The following is a 21,300-nucleotide window of genomic DNA, read 5'->3' as shown; positions in this document are numbered from 1 at the left end:
CAACCAATAGGCTTTAGGCACCTTATGAGGGCAACATGGAGAGGAACTTGACATGTGTCCCTGTTGCTTCATTAGGCAAGGCTTGACTTGTGTGAGGGTGTGTGTGTGTTCTCTCTCTTGCCCCTACTTGTAGGGATCCTTGTTGACTTTTGGAACACCTTAAGCCCCTCATGCTTGGAGAAGGTTCCCATCTCAAGCACAACCCTATCAAGCTTGGAGAAGGTTCCCACCTCAAGCTCAACCCTAGCACCTCAAGCACGACAAGCACCTTAGTCATCAAGCATGACAAGCACCTCAAGCACCTTAGCTAGCAAAAGCACGACAAGCACCTCAAGCTTGGGTCGGGTTCCCACTTCAAGCATAGCCCTAGCTTGCCTACGTATAAGGACTTTTAACATTAACCTTTGGAGGTATTTAATGAAGCTAGCCCTAAGGTCTTTAAGCTCCATTAGCTAGCTTTGCTCTTTGACAGACCATCTCTCATTTGGACCCTTAACCTTGGCCACATGTTGAGATAGATCCATAAGCGCATGTCTATATCCTAACCCTTGTTCCTGTTTATTCGCCCACATTAAATGATCAGTTTAATATGAGAAAATCATTTGGGTTGGTTAGATATTAGATTTTATGACAGTCAAGGTGCAATCATAGGCAATTACCTTTGGCGAAAGAAATTTGATTGCATTTAATTAAAACAACCAAAAGATTCCTTCCCATAGCCATGGTGGGCGTACGTAACAATGAAGTTCCAAAAGATATATTTTGAGCAGAAGCATATCAAGAACTTTATGTGTTGTTGTAAGGGCACCACATTTGATATACATATTTCCCAAAGCATTGCCAAGCACAGCATGTTCCTCCAACAACCCTTGATCTCATCGTGCATTCTCTTACCCATGTCCTTTAAGGTGCAAACATAGGTGATTGCAGTTGGAAAAAGCCCTTCCCTTTGTCAGTTAAAAGAGCCCAAGCTTCCTTCCCACAACCATGTTGGGCGTATGGTGCAATCGTCCTGCTCAAAGAAAGGACATTTTGAACAAAAATCTCATCAAGAAATCTATGTGCTTTCATGAGGGTACCACTCTCTACATTGCACATCTATGTTAATAGCCTTGAGCCAAATCCATAACCAACGTTGCCAAATCATGTGTAGATTAATGGCCACCACATGTACAACCTAATGGCTACCCAAAACCACTACAAAATGAACCACTACAACACCCACAACCAACTCCTTTCAGCCCTGTGTTGACCTTCAAAAGATTTCAGCCCATTGTCGCCTTTGCATCGTGATTTTTCGTCTTGGTCTAAGTTCACTTTTGGCAATAATATCAAAAGAATGTGTGAGGTCATTATTAAAAGCAAGCCTCTAGATCACGCACTCTAGGCCACGTGATTAGGCTAGCAAGTAATGGATTAGATCATGCCAAATGGTCACCTCTAGGCCCCAGAAAAGTAGAAACCTCATTAGGCTTACCAAGTAAAAAGTGCTTAGGGAGCCTTCCCATAAACTAGCGTAAAGTTTCACTAGTAGGGTCTCCGTGTCAAAGAGCCTTTCCCATAGTTCCGCTATATTTGCCAATGAGGGGAGAAATACCTCTAGGTTGGCATGTAGCGCTAGTTCACCTCCCTAAAAATATCTTGCATTCTCGCATGCTTTGAAGCCCCCCCATCCGACTGAGAGTTGGTTGCGCTCCCTATGCGAGGCTTTTTTAAACTTTGGAAGACTGTATTGCAGCACACTGCATAGTGTAGCTTTGTGCACAGAGGGTCACTTTGTGGTTGCAAGACAAAAATTCCATCAAGTAATGGCCCTCACTCTTCTCTGCCATAAAGCACTCACAAACGCTTCCTTGTATGTGCAGTCCATCTGCATGTTGACAATGGTTGTAGAAGCGGCATGCCTGTACAATTTCCTTGCCACATTTTTTGGCAGCTATTGATGGAAGCACTTTACAATTATATCAAACTTCCAAGCCTCATATTGTGCTTACACGCATGTAGTTGCCAATGGAAATTGCGGCAGTACTAGTAGTGCCGCAATTGTAGCACTTTACAATTGATGGAAGCACTTTACAATTATATCAAACTTCCAAGCCTCATATTGTGCTTACACGCATGTAGTTGCCAATGGAAATTGCGGCAGTACTAGTAGTGCCTCTGGGCTGGCATGTAGTACCAGTTCACCTCCCTAAATATAGCTTGCATTATCGCGTGCTTTGAAGGCCCCCCATGCTGCTGAGAGTTGGCTGCACTCCCTATGCAATGCTTTTTTAAACTTTGGAAGCCTATATTGCATACTGGTTCACCTTCAATTTTAGTAGTTGGAATCTTACTAGATACCTTTGCAACACAGTTATCGTGTCTGCATGAAGCTGTCATGCACAACCACAATAGCTTGCTGCCCCGCCCAATAGCTTTGCACTGAGAAGAGATAAGCACGAGTATGGAAGCTCTGTCCATGCTCACATTAGCAGGTCATTATTGACGCCCAAAATTGGCTCCAACACATTGTTGATCAAATTCTTTTTAAATTTGAATGCTATAAACAGTAGTTATAATTTATGTTCTTTAATTTGTGATGGTTCTCACATGTTGTTTGTTGCGGATACATGTTCTTATAATGGATTTGAATTCCATGTGACTTGATGACACCAATGAGAGAGTGTGTTCAATGCAGATGGATAGTGAGTTGATGTTCGACACTCAAGCCTAGCACCAACCAAGCTTCACCTCCCCCCCCGTCTCAACCACCAACCTTGGCATGCAGTCATGTTATCACTACTACTACTTTTGGACATTTTATCAATTTTGCTTATGTTTTCTTCTCAAAAACCATTCAAAAGAAGCAATGTAAATAGAACTCTCATTTACATACTATTCTTAGAGTTTAAGTGAAAAGCAACCACTTCTATTTTTGGGTGCACGTATGAAGAGAGAAAAAGAATCCCAAACTCACATCTTTATGAGCATCGCACTTTCTCGACACGAATCGGTTTCTTGGCTCTTCACAATGAAGACAAACGCTTTGGGAACATCTTGATAAGGACTTGGTGTTTTGCTCCTCTTTTGAAGCCAATAGAGTCATCAGAACCTCCATCATAACAAAGCTGAAGAAGATACACTTTTGTCCTCTTTTATGTTAATTTTCTCTCTTAATCATTTCATACACTCTCTTGACCGTGTAGCTCATGCTCTCTTATCTTTCATACATTTATCTTATTGTATTTCATGCTCCATGAGATGAATAAGGATACAAAAGGCAAAACTCAATCATATTAATTGAGAGGGATGGTTGGTATCCATTATGGCGTTTTTTTTTTTATTCTTGTCTATATTGTTCTCTTTGTGTATTGTGATTATTCAATCAAGTGTTTGAGGGGGATGGTTGGCACCCATTATGGTATTTTTTGTTTTGATTCTTGTCTAGATTTTCTCTTTGTGTGTTGTGATTATTCAATAAATCATATTAATTGAGGGGGATGGTTGGTACCCATTATGGTGTTACCTGTTTTGATTCTTGTTTATATTGTTCATTTTGTGTTTTGTGATTATTCAATCAATTGTTTGCTAAATTTATTGTTTTTTAATCAATCAAAGTTGTGTTAAAAGTGTTAGGAAGATTTCAAAAGGCCAACAATGATATCGACTCAATGTCGGAGCTTTGAAAACGCTCTAGACAGTGTGTAGAAGCAAAGAAGAGTGCTTCTTGTGGACAAATCAAATAAATTTTGGCATGAATACTCTCAAGAAGATTGCTTTTGGAACTAAAGATACAAGAACAACAAGCTTCTTCATGTCAATAGTTTCAATCACAACTATGAGCAACTTAATTCAAAGAGAATGATGCAAGCAATAAAGAAAAGCAACAAAGACAATTCATGTATTGCTTACAATCTCAAGGAACAATCACAAAGTGTACAAACATTAGTCTCAAAGTGCTTACAATCATCGGCAAAACAAGAAGACGCTCTCTCAACTACTACGATTTGCCGTTTTGGATTGTTCAAAGGCTTTGCATATTCATTGGAGGTTTTCTTTGATTGTTTTTCGCTCGTTCAACATACATAGATATCATCTTATTCATTTTCTTATGCTCTTTTTTTCTTTTTGCAATTTAACACTTGCATATATTTTGAATTTACATCTATATTTTAACTTTTCTTTTGCTTAACCAACTATGACCACCCAAGATTCTTTTGTTATGAACCAAAAGATTGATGTTTGTTTTGAAGAGCTTGAAAAGAACGCGTTGCACGTACTTCCCTTCAACAAAATCTTGAGGTTACAAGAGCAGAGTTCCCACAAGTGCAATCATGAAGATGTCAAGGAAGACAAGCGGCTTATCAAAGTAATTAAGCATATTTTGGATGCTCAAGCAAAGACAAAGCAAAAGAGGATCTCAAAAAAGGCATTTACTTCTATAAAATATGATGAAGAAAGGATGTTTATCATCCTTAGGTGACTACTTTCAAAGAGAAAACTTCAACGAATGAGATAAAATCAAGTTTACTACAAACCAAATGACAAAACATGCTTCTCTTTGGTGGAATGTGACTTGCAAATGACACAAACAACCATGAACTTGAAAGAAATTTCAAAGAATGGTAATGAAGTACCTTCTCCCTATTCAATACAAAGAGAAAATCTAAACATGCATGGTTTTACTCTTTAATATAGGACATGGGAAACTATTACACAATACACATATAGAAATTTTACTTGCTTTTCAAAATATAGAAAAAGTTTCTGGCTCTACTTTCAAACACAAATATATTTCCGGTTTACTTTGCGTGCTAAGGTCAATAAATTTCTTCCTCATACATTGAAAAGAGTTGTTTCTTTAGCTCATGATATTGAAGCTGCAAAAAATAAAGATCCAACAACTCTAAAAGGGCAACCAATAAAAAAGAGTTATTATTGTCTTCTACTACCACAACGTACAAGTCCTACTATGCCTCAACGACAGCAATGGACAACGATGGATGCAACATTACAATCAATACCGACCACAATCACTGGCAATTCCAATCAGAATGATTTTGGACAAGGAAGGTAAATAAAAATGGTTCAAGTAATGCTTTTAAACCTTCATCTTTTTCATTCTTGAAGTTACAAAACAAGGCTTCATATAGCTACAACAACCACAATAATGGCAACAAAAATAATGGAGAAGTCGATGTGAAGATTGTTATTTGCTACACTTGTCACAAGATGGGACATACAACTAACAAGTGTCTAGAAAGCAAGTCAGCCCCTTCCTCACACTTTATAAAGGAGATTGAAGAAGATAATGACCATCAAGTATACAACATGGATATGGATGTCAACATTGCTAGTACTTTTGAAGATAGCAATCACCAAGGTAACTCAGACTATCAAGATCACATAGGTACTCCTACTTCTGAGCTACATAGTCTTTTATGTATTCAAGTTAAGAATGGTGATGATGCTTCTAAGTTATTACGTGATGATCTGATCACACATGATTTCATTCTTACATGTGTTGCACAAAATTTGAAATTGCATATGGCTCCCACGAATTATAAAGTAAAAGCAGCTTTCCAAGGAACCATATTGTGTGTATATGGTAAAAGATTTGCAATACCAATTAGGAGACTTTGTTGAATCACGATATTTTTAGTAACACCATTACAAAACATAGATTTAATTTTGAATATACTTTGGAGATATCATTTTAATTCAAAGATTGACTATGATGAGTATACACTAATTGTCACACATCAAGAAAAAAATTTCACATTACAAGCTAACCAAAAGTTATAATTAGAACCTCTCCTTAGTCACACTCATGCTAAAAGGTTAGCCCAAAAAGATAACAAACAATTTTTGGTTCTAATCAATGAAATTAAAACACATGAAAAATAACTGTCTCCTTCTCAAGAAAATCTTTGATGAAATATAAAGAAATTTTTGCTAAAGATTTACCTTCAAGATTGACTCCTTCTAGAGCGGAAGACCACACGATAGAGCTGATTCCAAGTAGTACACCACCTTGTCGAGCACCATATTGTCAAAATTAAATTGAACAAAGAGAAATCAACATTAAATTGAGGATTTATTGAATCGCGGTTTCATTAAGAAAAGTAGTTCACCTTTGGGTGCACCAATTCTCTTAGTCAAAAAGAAAAATGGTACTTATCATTTTTGCATAGACTATAGAGCACTTTATAATATCATGATAAAGAATCGTCTTCGTATTCCTCATGTTGATGAATTACTTGATAAATTAAGTGGTACATCCATTTTTAGTACGATAGATCTTAAATCTAGATGTGATCAAGTGCATATGATGGAAATTGATGTTCTAAATTTTGAACACAATTTGGTCATTATGAATTTCTTGTAATGCATTTTGGTTTAACAAATACACATGCTACATTTTCACACATGATAAATCACATCTTTTTGAAGCATCAAGATTGTGTTGTGGTTTCCTTTGATGGATTTTTGGTTTTTAGTAGAAAAAGACCATTATGTACATTTGAATTTGGTTCTTGAATTGTTGCACAAATACCAGCTTTACTTGAATCCTGAGGAAAGCTTATTCTTTAAAACTGAGGCTGAATATTTACGTCACATTGTCTTTGGCGAAGGAATCTGTGTGGATTCTAAGAAGACTCAATGCATCAAAGAATGGGCTAGACCTCAATCTATTCAAGAGATTCATCCTTTTCTTGGCTTGTATAGTTATTATAGAAAATTCATTCAAGATTTTTCATACTTGGTTTTACCACTCACAAACCTTTTGAAAAAGAACACATCTTTCACTTGGAATGACCAACATAAAAAATCTTTAGAGACAAACATGCACTCATACATGCCATTGTCTTACAAATTTTCGGTTTCAAAAGACCGTGCTTTTGGTTATGAGATGCTAGTGGGCATGGTATTGGTGATATATTAATGCAAGCTAACCATCCCTTTACATATGAAAGTAGAAAGTTGAAACCCAATGAACTCAATTATAGCACTTATGACAAAGAATTGCTAGCTAATGTGCATGCTTTAAAATTGTGGAAACATTACTTGATATGATCTGAATTCTTGATTGAAACCGATCAACAAAGCATTCATCATTTGCTTTCACAACCAAGTATTTTTGATCATCACATTAAGTGGACATCATTCATTCAAAGTTTTCATCCACTCATTCAATATTAACCACGGAATGAATAAGTTTGCAGAGGCACTAAGTCGCATGCATAATCTTTCTCACAAAATAGAGTGGGCATGGACTCGTTGACGCATACATCCATGGTGGACGAATCCGAGTCCACTCAGAGTGCACAAACAAATGTTTTGAAAAGGGTTCTGGTATATAATCAATGCCATTTACATTCCAATCCAAGATGCAATCCTCCTATCATAAACTACCATTCTTTCAGGCTCCACACATCCAAATCAGTGTGTCTTTGTTAAACCATGATGGCAATTTAGTTTTGGCTGATGTCTTTGAATCTAGCTCTTGGATTGGAGTCTTCAGTATGTCCTTGTATGAGTGGTCTTTCACGTCTACTCGAGTAATTGATCCAACATGTTTCAAGTATTAGCTAATTGTTTCAGAGTCTTGGATCAATTGTATTTGCCTCATAAAATGTCGTCCCAAGATGATTTTATAGTTCAATTTTTTCCTGAAATCTATAATGGCAACACTGTGTTGGTTGTCAATCCACATGAGAGAGGGCAACCCTTTTGGCCTATAAAAGGATGCCATTTCTACACACATTTTGGAGTGTGAAGTTGATGCAACAAGGTGGGTGTGAGATGGTGAGAGTGAAGCAATGCGGGAGCTCTATTAAGGGTATAATCCCTTTGTAACCTACTTCTTGTTTGAAGTACTAAAGCCATTGAGTAGTTGCTTTCTCGTGGATGTAGCCCACATTGGGTGAACCATGTATATCGTGTGTTCTCTCTCTCTCTCTCTCTCTCTCTCTCTCTCTCTCTCTCTCTCTCTCTCTCTCTCTCTCTCTCTCTCTCTCTACTCTATAATCTCTTGTGTGTGAAAATTTGTCTCTCTCCATTAAGTAAGCTACTCAAATATCTATTTAGCTACGTGCTATTTCCTAACCACTCATATCAGAGCAAGGTTTGCTCAGAGCTAAAGTATCTCAAGGAAAGGATTCCTTGAATTGAGTGGGAATAATGGCGGAACAAGGGAAGCTCAAGATCGAGAAGTTCAACGGCAAAAACTATCAACATTGGAAGATGCAAATTCAAGACTATCTCTACCAGAAGGACCTTTATTTGCCACTAGGCGGTCTTGCAAAGAAGCCCGCAACGATGGCAGATGAATCATGGATTGTCCTTGATCAAAAGGCACTGGGAACAATCCGGTTAAGCTTGGCGTCAACAGTGGCCTTCAATGTTTCGGAGATGAAGACCACGGAGGACTTGATGAAGTCACTTGATGGCCTCTACGAGAAACCATCGACATCCAATAAGGTATTTCTCATGAAGTGGGCAACTGGCCCTTGGCCAGGTCCTTGACCTCCAGGGTGGCCCTTGGCCTGACAATGGCTTGGGGGGGGGGGGGGAGAGAGAGAGAGAGAGAGAGAGAGAGAGAGAGAGAGAGAGAGTGAATAGGAAATTTCTTTGGAGAGAGGAGAAGAGAGATACGTGAACAAGATATTGCTTCGGGGATGTTGAAGATGCACACTAGTTGCCAATAGATGAAACAGAGATAGGTGAACCTGATATTGCTTCGGGGATGTTGAAGATGCGCACTAGTTTCCAATAGATGAGAGAGAGAGAGAGAGAGAGAGAGAGAGAGAGAGAGAGAGAGAGAGAGAGAGAGAGAGAGAGAGAGAGAGAGAGAGAGAGAGAGAGGCTTGCATGTGGTTTCTCTGTACGGGATGGTGGGGCAGTGTGAAACTCATTTTTTTATTATAAAAGGTCTACTTCTCGGGTGCTGCAGGCGGTCAACATATTCCACATGGCAAGCGTCATACAACATGGGAATGCCATCCAATGCGTAGGCAACATACGTAGCTTGGGTGGGAATGGGGTTGAGCCGATGGGGGTGCCCCCCCTGGTGTGCGAACATGCTCTTAGTATTGTTTCAAGTGTGATAGTCTACTTCCTACCACCCAACGTTTTCTTTTTGGGTGGGTGTCTCAGTGTCACATCACCCTAAGGGACTCTTCACAAACGTCCGCCCATCATATGGATGAAAGGTCGGGCCAATGGGTTCCCACTGAACGGGATTGGACATTTGAAGGACGCTTTACACACGAGTCACGTGGATAGGACATGGCTACCTGTGATGGAAATGGCCTATGAACTTTGAAAATAGCGGAATTAAGAGAATTAGAGAGAACGTTTTTGTGAGACTACTTTGAAAGCATAGAGGGTGAACTTAATTGATGGTAGCAACACAATCATAGTACTTAATTAACTTGGCATGAACAATACTTTTGCAAGAGAGAGAGAGAGAGTTTAGAGAACTTGACAATAGTTGAGGACCGGATTTATTGGAGCTGGTCCCCCCTCCAATAGGCATTTGTATTATAGATTCTCCCATCAAGAGAGACTTGGTATAATACAATCTTTGTGTTCCTTGTGACCTAGGTGATGCAATGAAGATGGAAAGCTTCATGCATCACGAGCATAACATAGACTCAAACAAAGGCCTCACTGCCAAGGCCTCAAACACCTTTAAAGAGTGGAGAGAGCTAGCGGGGAATGAGGGTAGGGAAGAGAAAGAAGAAACATTCATAGGAGAAAGAAATAGTTCCTCACTTATCATCACTCTTCTTGCTAGCATACATAATATCCTAGTAATGAAGATGGCAAGCTTAAGCATTGAAGCATGGCTCTTGCTTGGATTTGCATTCCATAGCCAAGAGTGTTGGTGTAGGCTCTCAACTTCTCTACTTGCTTGGAGAAGGAGATGGAGCTCTTGCACTTTGCACTTCACACAATGAGAGAGTGTGTGAGTGTGTGTGGGAGAGTATACCCCCCAAGCAACCCCCCTTCTTGCTTTGGTCAACCCCCCCTTGTAGCTCATGCTTGAAGCTCATTGGACATCACATGCAAGAGGCATATCAAGCAACAAGGGTAGTCTTGGGACAAGTGTCCCCCTTTACCCTTTGAGAGAGAGGACTTGATAAATGCAAAAACAATTATTTATATCAACTAAATTATTGGACCCCTTGGGAGGCCAACCAATAGGCTTTAGGCACACCATGAGGGCAACATGGGTAGAGGCTTGACATGTGTCCTTGCTACCTCTTGAGGCTTGGGCTTACCTTGTGTGTGTGTGTGTGTGTGTGTGTTTGTTCTCTCTCATCCTCCTTGATTTAGGGCTCACCCCCTCATGAAAAGGGAGTATGTTGACTTTTGGAACACAAGCACCTTAGTGACACAAGCACGACCAAGCACCTCAAGCTTGGGTAGTGTTCCCACAAGCACCTCAAGCTCCCTAGTTGGCAAGCACGACAAGCACCTCAAGCATCTTAGTCAGAAAGCATGACAAGCACCTCAAGCTTGGGCAGGGTTCCCACCTCAAGCATAGCCCTAGCTTACCTAAGGTCAAAGGACTTTTAACACTAACCTTTGGAGGTATTGAATGAAGCTAATCCTAAGGTCTTTAAGCTCCATTGGCTAGCCTTGCTCTTTGACATATCATCTCTCATTTGGACCCCTTTACCATTGGCCTCGTGTTGAGATAGACCCGTAAGCACATGTCTATATTCTAACCCTTGTTCCTGTCTATTTTTCCACATTAAATGATTAGTTTAATATGAGAAAATCATTCGGGTTGATTAGTTATTAGATTTTATGACACTACCTCATCACACTCTTCAATCAAGTTTCAAGGGGTGATGCCTCTCTCCTCGCCCAAAGCATAGTTATGAAAAGAGCAATAGCTTTTCAACTCGATAATTAAGCAGGAGATTCGATCTTTGGTCGCATGTGGTGATAGTCGTTAGACATGACAAAAAACTCACCCAATTAGCTCTTGTGCCAGTTAGGTTTGGAAGAATTGTAGTTGTCTGCTAAATCTGAATGCCCCAACACCCAAACAATTGATAGCTTAGTTTTATTATCACCCTTTTCTTTTACATTTTAGATGTTTTTAAAGATTTTTCATTTTACTAAAATTGTGGGGCCCTAATGGGCTTCCCTAAAGGTGTTTATACACAACCTAATCACAAAAAAGGCATGTCCAAGCCTTGGTGTGAATTTGTAGATGGCCAGCATGCATTTGAGCATGCAGAGTCACACACTATGAGATCGTGTGCTGCACAACTAGAAACTAGAGCAAAAATCTGAGTGGAACACGCTAGTGCAGTCGAGCCGACTAGTTGTGGCTTCTTCCACCATGTTTGGGCAGGGTAATGGTGTTGTTCAAAAACCTATTAGCTTTGGGCATGTGCTAGTGTCCGTTGACTTCGTTAGTGTGTAACTGACATAAGGCTGGGTTCACATCAATTGGGTGAAGAAATGAGATGCTCTAAAGGGTGGGGCAAAGACAATAAAGGTAGTTGATTGGACCCTTTTTGGTGTGTCATGTGTGGAAGAGAATTTGGCGAGAGTGGTGGCAGGGTTAGAAGAGTGAAAAGAGGGGGTGAAAGAGAGAAAGCCCCTTTCTTCTATGATGTGGCAGAAATTGGAGTCTCTTCCTTTGCCTAATTGTTGGGATGTAGGCCAGGTGGCCATGGGAAAACGCCCTTACTCTTACTTTTCCTTAATCAATATAGGGAGAGAAAGTGAGAGAGTTGACTCTCTCTCACTTTCCTCTCCACTAACCCAACTCCCTGTCTGTGCTTCACCCCCTTCCCCAATTCTCTTCTCCCCTTTATTGCATTCATTTCTCACACACACACTCCGCTACGACAACCCCCTTAATTGGTATCAGAGCATTGGTAGAGATTGGATCGGAAAATCGGCAACCACGGAAGCTTGCAAAGCTTAGGAGCTTGTGGATCGGTTGAATTACCAAAAGGCAAAAATGATTTACCTTGCAAATGGGTATACAAGAAGAAGTATACAGCGGAAGATCTCGAGTTTAGGTCCAAGGCTCGTCTAGTTGACAAGGGTTTCAAGAAACAAAAAGGTGTGGATTTTGATGAGATTTTCTCTCCAGTAGTCAAGATGACTACACTTCGCACTGTGCTTGGCTTGGTTGCTGTCCAAGACATGAAACTTGTCCAAATGGACGTGAACATATCATTTCTTCACGGGGATCTAGATGAAGATGTCTACATGAAACAACCGGAGGGGTACGTATGTGAAACCCAAAAGCCAACGAGGGCATAATTAGTTTGTAGAATTAAAAAGACACTCTATGGCCTCAAGCAAGGTTCAAGACAATGGTATCAAAAATTCGACAAGAGGATCATTGCTTATACACAAAGAGGTTGGACGATGGTTCTTTAATCATCTTTTGTATGCAGGTGATATGCTTATTGCAGGAAAATCAATTGATGAGATCAATCAGTTGAAAAAGATGCTAAGCACTCAGTTTTCCATGAAAGGTTTGGGAAATGCCAATCACTTTCTTGGTATGCGCATCAAGAGAGACATGCAACGTGGAATTATTGAATTATCTCAAGAAAAGTACATCCACAAAGTCTTGCAACGTTTTAGTATGTAGGGGGGGAAGTCACTTAGTACCCCAATGGAAGCATACTCCAAACTTAGCAAGGAAGATTCTCCCAAGATAGTTGCTGAGAAAGAGGAAATGGCGAAAGTGCCAGCAGTTGGCAGTTTGATTTACTCTATGGTAGCCACAAGAACAGACATTGCACATGCAGTGGGAGTGGCCAATAGGTACATGGATGGAAAACCTTGGCAAGAAGCATTGGGAAGTAGTGAAGAAAATCCTCAGATACTTAAAAGGTAAAGCTAGCAAGTGTTTATGCTTTGAAAACAACGATGCATCTATTGCAGGTTACATGGATGCGGATTATGCAGGTTGCGTGGATTGTAGAAGATCCACATCTAGCTATGTGTTCATGTTTGCTGGAGCAGCTATCTCTTGGAGATTGTGTCTCCAAGACTGCATTGCGTCTTCATCTATCACTGAGGCAGAATATATTGCTACGTGTGACACAAGCAAAGAAGCCTTATGGTTAGCTCGTCTAGTGGGAGATTTGGGCATTCACGAGGTTCCAATATTTCATTTGATAGTTAGAGTGCCATTGCTTTGGCAAAGAATCCGGTGTTTCACTCAAAGTCAAAACACATAGAGGTCAGATACCATGTCATACGAGATGCATTGGTTGGCAAACGCATTGAGCTTGTCAAGGTTCACACTGACGACAACCCCGCAGACGTTCTCACGAAGAGCCTAGCCTTAGAGCGATTTACACATTGCATAGAACTTATGGGTGTAGGATGAAGCCTAGGCGATGCTTTATCAACTTTGTATAGACTAACTATATTGATGCCACTATTGGCCACCATGACCTTCAAGTGGGAGGTTGTTGGGATGTAGGCCAGGTGGCCGTGGGAAACCACCCTTACTCTTACTTTTCCCTAATCAATGTAGGGAGAGAAAGTGAGAGAGTTGATTCTCTCTCACTTTCCTCTCCACTAACCCAACTCTCCGTCTGTGCTTCACCCCCTTCCCCAATTCTGTTCTCCCCTCTCTTGCATGCATTCCTCACACCCACACTTCGCTACCACAACCCCCTCACTCCGCTACTATAACCCCCTCATTACTGTGAATCAAGCCTAAGGGTTGATTCAAACTGCGCGGGAAAAAGAATGTGCAGGGACGTGCCTCCTTCATGGCTTCTGTTGATTTGCTCAAAAGGTTGGCCTTGCGTTTCTGGACCCACCGTGCAGGAGATGACCTCAACACCTCGAAAATCTAGAGCTTCTAGTGCCTTTGTGGTGCAAAACGCGCACGCGCTTTGATCCTTGATTTATACAATCAACAACAGTCAAATATGGCCTCGAAGATTCGTTGACCATACTCCCTCCAGTTTCAAGTATTTAGCGTTTTTGGCAAGTGTGAATTGGCATGCTCTTGAAGGTCCTTGAGTGTGGGCATTGCCTTCGACAGTCTGATGAACAAAGTCGTCCGTGTCACATTAGTTTGGACGAGCAAGCAACATGCTGAGCTAGTCCAATCATGTTGTATGCTTCGAGTTTGTTACTGTCACATAACGCGGTGGTCACGAAGAGGAAGAGCCGACGTGGATGTCCATCCTATGGCCAACGCTTCTGCACTTGCATCCGAGCGGCCACCTTCACCCTCTTTTGCCAAGCAATGTTCTCTTCATGCTGATTGGAGCACATTCCTGATTCTATAACGCTTCGTGTGATAGCTTTAGCGGACACACATTGTGCAGCCCTCCTGGGCGGTGTGGTCACCGTGTCCCACACCAGACGTGATGGGCAGTCATGTGTGACAGGGGCCTAAGGCTTAGGCCCCTGTCACACACGTCCGCCCAGACGTGTGTGAGAATGAGCTAGCAAACCGCAGCTCCTCAACTACAGCTCGTCATAGGCGGACAGCTGGGCTACGCCCATTTGCCAGCAGCCTGTGACAGGCACGGCGCCCAAGGCACTGGTTTTGGGCCCTGTCCGCCGCCCGCGTGTGGCAGTGCCAACAAACTACAGCCACTCTGGTCGACATCTGTGTACACGGGTGCCGAGGGGTAACCACGCTGGCAGCGAGCGCCATGGGGGCTGCCACGCTGGTTAGCAGGCCGAGATCGCATGTCGTCTGCTTGCATCAAGCAGAGGGCATGCATGTGACGGCTAACAAACCTACAGTCGAAATAGCAGAAGTGCTTTTTGATGGCGCAGAGGAGAGACAGCAAAGGCACGGCGGCAGTTTGGCAAGCCGTATACAGTCAACAGAAAGGCCTCGACACTAACAAAAGAGCATCTCAACCAGGCGGCCATGAATTCTGTGCTAAACTGTGGGCTTGACAGTGACAGCAGCATGGCAGCAACTATCATTTGTCTTGAAATTTCAAGGTAAGGCATGTTGAATTGTCACAATGTCTCCTACAGTAAAGACCGTTTGACACCTGATGAGAGCATTGCCCTGGTGGCCGCGCTAAAGGATTGCACCTTACAGAAGAACTTGTACAATGGAAGCAAATTACATGCTGACATTCTTAAACAAGGTTTTCTTAAAGGCAGCCTGTATGTCAGTAGTAGCTTACTGAACATGTATGCAAAGTGTGGTGCTCTTGCAAAGGCTCAGCAAGTGTTTGACGACCTTTCGACCCGAAATGTAGTGACTTGGAATGCACTTATCACAGCTTATGCCCAACATGAGCAGGTTGAAAATGCACTGAATTGTTTTGAAGAAATGCAATGTGAGGGTATCTTTCCTAATGATGTGACCTTCATCTCCCTTCTCAAAGCTTGTAGCACCCCAGAAAATGTTGGGAGGGGCATAAAGATCCATGACAAGATTATCAAGCAGGGGTTGTTGGGCAAAAAAACTGTAATTGGCACTGCATTATTGGATATGTATGCCAAAGTGGGTGACCTGCACAAGGCTCAACACGTGTTTGATGAACTACCTCTTCCAGATGTGATCGCCTGGAATGCACTTATAGCAGGGTACTCCCAGCATGGTCGTGGTAAAGAAGCACTTGATTGTTTCGAGAGGATGCAAAGTGAAGGACTTACCCCGAGTGCAACAACCTTCTCTTGCATATTGAAAGCTTGTGGCACTTTAGGAGCAATAGGGAGGGGCAAAGAGGTACATGATCAAATTGCTGTAATGGGACTGCTCACCAAAAATATAGTTCTAGGGAATGCGTTGGTTGATATGTATGCTAAATGTGGTGAACTCTCAAAAGCTCAGGAAGTTTTTGATAAGCTTCCTACCCATGATGTTGTATCTTGGACAGCAATTATTTCAGGATATTGTCGGCATGGACTTGGTAAGCAAGCACTCAGTTGCTTCGAAAGTATGCAGCATGAGGGCCTATCACCGAGCCCAGTAACCTTGCTTTGCATCTTACTAGCATGTAGTACTTTGAAAGATCTTAAGAAGGGCATAAATATACATTCTGAGATTGTCAGGAAAGGTTTATTAGCAAACTTTACCACATTGGGAAATGCTTTGGTAGACATGTATGCAAAATGTGGTGCAATTGGAAAGGCGCGAGAAGTGTTTGATAGAATTCTAGTTCGAGATAAATTTACCTGGACAACACTTATTACTGCATACTGCCAACAGAGAAATGATGAGGAAGCTCTGAAATGCTTTGCCTGCATGCAAGATGAGGGCCTCGCTGCAGATGCGGTGTTGTCTGCTTCAATTCTGCAGGCTTGTGGTAGCTTGAGTGCAACCCAGAAGGGGGAGTTTCTCCATGCTGCAATTGTGAGGGAGGGGTTTCTAAGTAGTGACAGTGTGCTTGGCACAGCATTGGTGGATTTCTATGCTAAATGCAATGCACTTGCAAAGGCACATATAATATTTGATGAGCTTTTTGTCCGGTCTGTTGTTACCTGGAATGTTTTGATTGGGGGATATGCTGAAGTTGGTAAGCATGAGGCTGCTTTTGAGATGTTTAGAAGAATGACCGGAGAAGGTGTAGAGCCAGATCTGGTCACATTTATTGTTGTTCTTAATGCATGTAGTTATGTAGGTTTAGTGGTTAAGGGACAAATGTTTTTAGAAATGATGAGTGTAACGTATGGCATTGTCCCAAATGCGGCGCATCATTCTTGCATTGTGGATCTTCTTGGTCATGCAGGGCATTTTGACAAGGCAATGTCAGTGATCGAGAACATGCCATCGTCTGGCTACATTCAAGTTTGGTTAGCCTTGTTGGGTGCCTGTCAAAAGTGGGGAAATGTGGAGGTCGGAAGGTTGTCATTCGAGCGAGCAGTTCTTTTGGATAAAAAGTGTGCAGTTGCGTACATGTGCATGATTGATATCTACACAGATGCCGGCATGCAAAAGGATGCAAACAAAATTGAAGTCATGAGACTCGAAATGGAGGAGGAAAGTTGTGAACCTTGTATCTGTGGAGACCCATGCATTCATGGTTGAGCCAGAATGTATTGAATTCTTGATATGATTAGTGATGATTGCATGTCAAGTGCCAAGAAGTTGCCAACACTCGCTTGGCATGCCATAAAGGGAGATTGTTTTGTCCTCCTTATAGGAGAGGGGATCTAGTTTATGACACCATCAGGATGGCTGTCTACTGTCTTACAGGTGCATGCTTACGTCCTTGGATGTTGGCCCATCACGGCGGAGTTGTCAGATGGTGGCTATAGTCGGGTGGTTTGTCTGACGCACGTCCATAGGCGGTCTGTGTAGTTGGGAGATCCTCCCGCATGTTCGTTTCATGGTTTCAGAGCTGGCTTGGCGACCAGTTGGACCTTATGCACACTTATGGAGCAATGGTTAATTGGGGCTGTTTTGATGTAACTTTTCAAAAAGTTTAATATCTTCGTCTTTTTCTTCTCTGATGTAGATTTGTAGGTGATGTTTTCCATATAATTTTCATTACTTCTTTTTAGGAGAAAGTCAGAAATTTGCACGGTGCAGTGCTGTTTTTTGCTCATTTTCTCAAGAAAAATCAGAACTTGAAAAGTAATTTCTGCAATTTTGCAGATTTTAGTCAAAAATATAAAAGTTTGTGATGTGATTTCTCTGATTTTAGAGAATTGTGACAAGAACAGTGGTTTGGTACCAGATCATGATAACTGTTTTTTACACAAATTGAGAAGGTTGTGGATCTTTTATTCAATCAGAAGTCATTTCCTTCTTGGGGATGCAAAGAGGGACTTAAAGAAGAGAGAGAATATCACTTTTCTCTAATTGGCCAACGTGCTTTGTAGTGTGAAACATGCACTCAACAATTCTCCAGTGATTGTAGAGAGAGAGAATCCCTGTTGAGAGCGATTGACATAGAGTCTGCCAATGTGGGAGAGAGAAATGGGCACTAGTGTGAAGAAGAGGCCTCCCCGCATGTGACGTGGATCTGCAACATGGACAGAGAGCAATGTGGAGAGAGAGAGAGAGAGAGAGAGAGAGAGAGAGAGAGAGAGAGAGAATCAAATCTCGATTAATTTATGACCCTTTTTAAAATTGGGGCCAATTTAACGTAAACCCTTTAAAACTCATTCCAGAGTTAAACAAGTGATAAAATCACGAGGCCTGCCAACGCCACTAGATGGGTACAACTACAAGGCATGTCAATGGACACAATTCCTTATAGATATATCCCAAAAAAAAAAAGTTAATTTAATTAGAAGTATAGCACTATTGATTGCTTTTGTGGAAATGTATAAGCGTATATGCAAACAAAATAACATACATATTTATACCAATTTAGAGGAAATGGAAGGTGAGTTCATAGGTCTCAAAAATAGAGTATCAAGAAAACTTGCCTAAGTTTAATTCTTGTTTCCACTTTTCAATCACAACATGATTAAATCATCAACACAGAAGTTTTTACATGTGCCTCATGTCTGGCTCCTACATGGCATGTTGCTTGGGTGTTGCACTGTCTACTATAATTTTCAAGCATCGACCCCCCATTGCATGCCAATGTTCCTTCCTTTTTCATGAACACCTCATTTCGCCACCTTCGATCCCCTCCCTCTTCATTTGCTTCACTCCTAACTTTCATTTGATTTACCATTAGCATTTTCCTAGATTCTCAAAGCTAATGAGTTCAAAATCGTGCCAACGTGCTCATGGATTGAATGCCATAAACACAATGCACAAAACATGAGATGAATCATATAGCAAGAGCTATTTAGTTTTATAATACAATTTGCATTTCCTTTTTTTAATGGCATAGTGGAAGGATGTGCAAATGGGTCCAAAAGACCTGAAAGATATGATTCTTTAAAAGCGATCTTTTTCTAGGAGGAAAAGTGTTCAAGAGCCAAGAGATCCTTATCGTTATTCAAATTGTTCAGGTTTGCTACTTCAAACAGGTCTGGAAGGCCGGAATCTATATAATCTTTGAAAATACCATGAAAACAACTAGGTTCATAGAGATAATTCAAGAAGGTAAGGGGCCAATTATTGGCATTGACAAACATATGAACACTGATGAGTGGAACAAGCCTTGTGGTGCAACAATGATGATTGACTATTTCTAGGTAAGGAGATAGGCCCTATCTCTATCATAGGGTGGCGTCTCTTTCAACCTATGTAACTATGGTCTTTTAAATTTTTGTCATGGCTTGACACAAGCATGGCATAATGTTGTATTTTTTGTTCTTAATACCATAACCCACTCACCACTGTGAGTTTTGCCCCCAAAAAGAACTTATACTCTTTGATTCAGAAGCCTATCTGCAAAGGCTAAGAACTTCAATTATCTTGAACATTGTGGAAGTGAAGAATTTGTCTATGTATGTCGGAAAAACGCCTCTCCTCCATGTGTGACACAACTTCACATGACACAACCCAACATTCTAGAAGTGTCATCTTTATGATGGCCGAGTCCCAAGTACATGTGATTATCTCTATCCGATTCGAACAACCCTCAAAGCCACAAAACTAAGCATTAAAAATTGATGGGAAGAGCCAAAGCAAATAGCTATTCTCACTATGAGCACACTCATCCAGTTATGAGAGGATAGCAACAGATATTAATGTCACCGACTTAACTAATTCCTCATGTCCCAAGGCTAAGAAATAGCACACTGCAAATTGAAGTTAAAACTTCTTGGTTACTTTTTCGGTCGTGCACCTACACAAGACTAGTGTCACATGCATGCACATAGCTCCCGTTGTTGTGCTCTAAGGCAGGGTCTCTTTTGTGAAGCCTGGGAAGCAAGACGCAAGTAAATCAGCTATTAGAGGAGAGCAGCCGGCTCCAACAAAAGGACAATCTAAGAAGGAGAGCTAAAACCGAAGCGAACGAGGGTCTATAGTTTTGAATTTGGAAGGCCTGGAAGTTGAGAAATTGATATTACACTACCTCAATGCTTGGCCATCAATCAATGGTGCTCCCCAAAGTGCAGCTAAAGCCGAGCGGCCCTACTTATCGTCAGGTCTGTGAAACTACATGGATAATTACATTCCTGCACCTGCTAATCTGTGATCAAATCTTGCCTCTCTCGTAGGCCGTCCAATGCATGCAGTGATTGCAGTATTCATCTCCGCTGGCATACTAGGAGGCACAGCTTAATCGGATTTAGTTTTCCAACAAGACTTCGCATATAGTGGTTTTGCACATGTCGTTGAAGTCAAGAAGAACACTCACCATGTGTGAATGGGGATGGGGAGCCTGAGGAGTAGGTTCGCAAGTGCAGGAAAGAGAGGATGGGACCAAACAAAGTGTGAGTAGTAAGCACAGGGTGGCACCTCTCCTTGGGGTCTCTTTGAGCCACTGCCCTTTGCTCCTTCTTGCTTGCTTTATAACTTCATAAGCCTACTTTGTAGCCCCGTATCCTCTGATCATTCACGCTCCCTCTCTATTTTCATAAGCTGCACTTTGCCTTGGTTAAACAAGCTTGCTACAACAAAGGTTAACGAGGACAAAACGATTCTGAAGCAAAGGGGTTGGAGTAGAAATCCGAGCAGTCGAAGTAGCACTGGGGTTTGAACGCAGACATGATTCTAGATTTCCTTATATACATAGCCTCCTGTTGTATGTTCCATCCTGGGGAGAGAAGTTGGAGCACTTTGCTCCGGTTGCCTCAACCAACATCCCAACTACAGGCTGATAGTTCCTCGCACATCATCTCGCATGCTGCACCTAGGGCAGGGGGATTTTTCTAGTGGATCGGATAATTATGTGGTTGGCTTTTAACAATACTAGTCATTCACTATGGAGACAGACTGGAGTGAAAGGGAATGAATATAAATGAAATGAGTAACTGTTAGGGACCCGAGGTAGGGCATCCAAGAGTGAGGCTATTACTTTTCAAATGGGGCAGTGAGAGGAAGGTTGCAAAGCGCTACATTTGAGCAGTATGGTGGGATTTGTTCGCAAATGCCATCTCTGTTGCTTGCAATTCAAGCTTCACCTATAGAAACCTTGCCTCCATCTGTGCTTTTGCCTTGCCTTCCTGCTACTCTGTTCTTTTAAAGACTTCGCCATGGCACAGCTTTGCAACTCTGCAGCAGGCATTCGCTGCCTCCTGAGATTCTGCCCAATCGCTTCCATCTTTGCTTTGACATTGCTGCACTCCTGCATTTTCCAGTCTATGGCTTCTTTGATTCTCTGTAGCTACACCTCTTCAGGTAGTCTTAAATACTTCATGGAAGTCTTCAAGCTCTACAGCCTGAGTCGTCAAAGATTTCAAGGCCCATTGCAGCACAGTAAAGTGATCATGATTGGTTCATAATTCACCCTATACCACTGCTGATGCATC

General features: G+C 41.6%; 1 protein-coding gene across 1 annotated transcript; it reads left to right on the top strand.

Moving 5' to 3' along the window:
* The first annotated feature begins 14,481 nt into the window (after positions 1 to 14,481).
* LOC147438514 (pentatricopeptide repeat-containing protein At2g33680-like) lies at positions 14,482 to 17,427 on the top strand. The gene has a single exon (XM_086484609.1). The coding sequence runs from the start codon at positions 14,969 to 14,971 to the stop codon at positions 17,000 to 17,002; it is 2,034 nt and encodes a 677-aa protein (XP_086340735.1). The 5' UTR covers positions 14,482 to 14,968; the 3' UTR covers positions 17,003 to 17,427.
* Positions 17,428 to 21,300: the final 3,873 nt, after the last annotated feature.

This window comes from Adiantum capillus-veneris, chromosome 16 (genome assembly GCF_014529385.1).
Source record: "Adiantum capillus-veneris isolate H3 chromosome 16, ASM1452938v2, whole genome shotgun sequence".
In the NCBI taxonomy this organism is placed as follows: domain Eukaryota; kingdom Viridiplantae; phylum Streptophyta; class Polypodiopsida; order Polypodiales; family Pteridaceae; genus Adiantum; species Adiantum capillus-veneris.
This window is presented reverse-complemented; position numbering and strand designations above follow the sequence as displayed.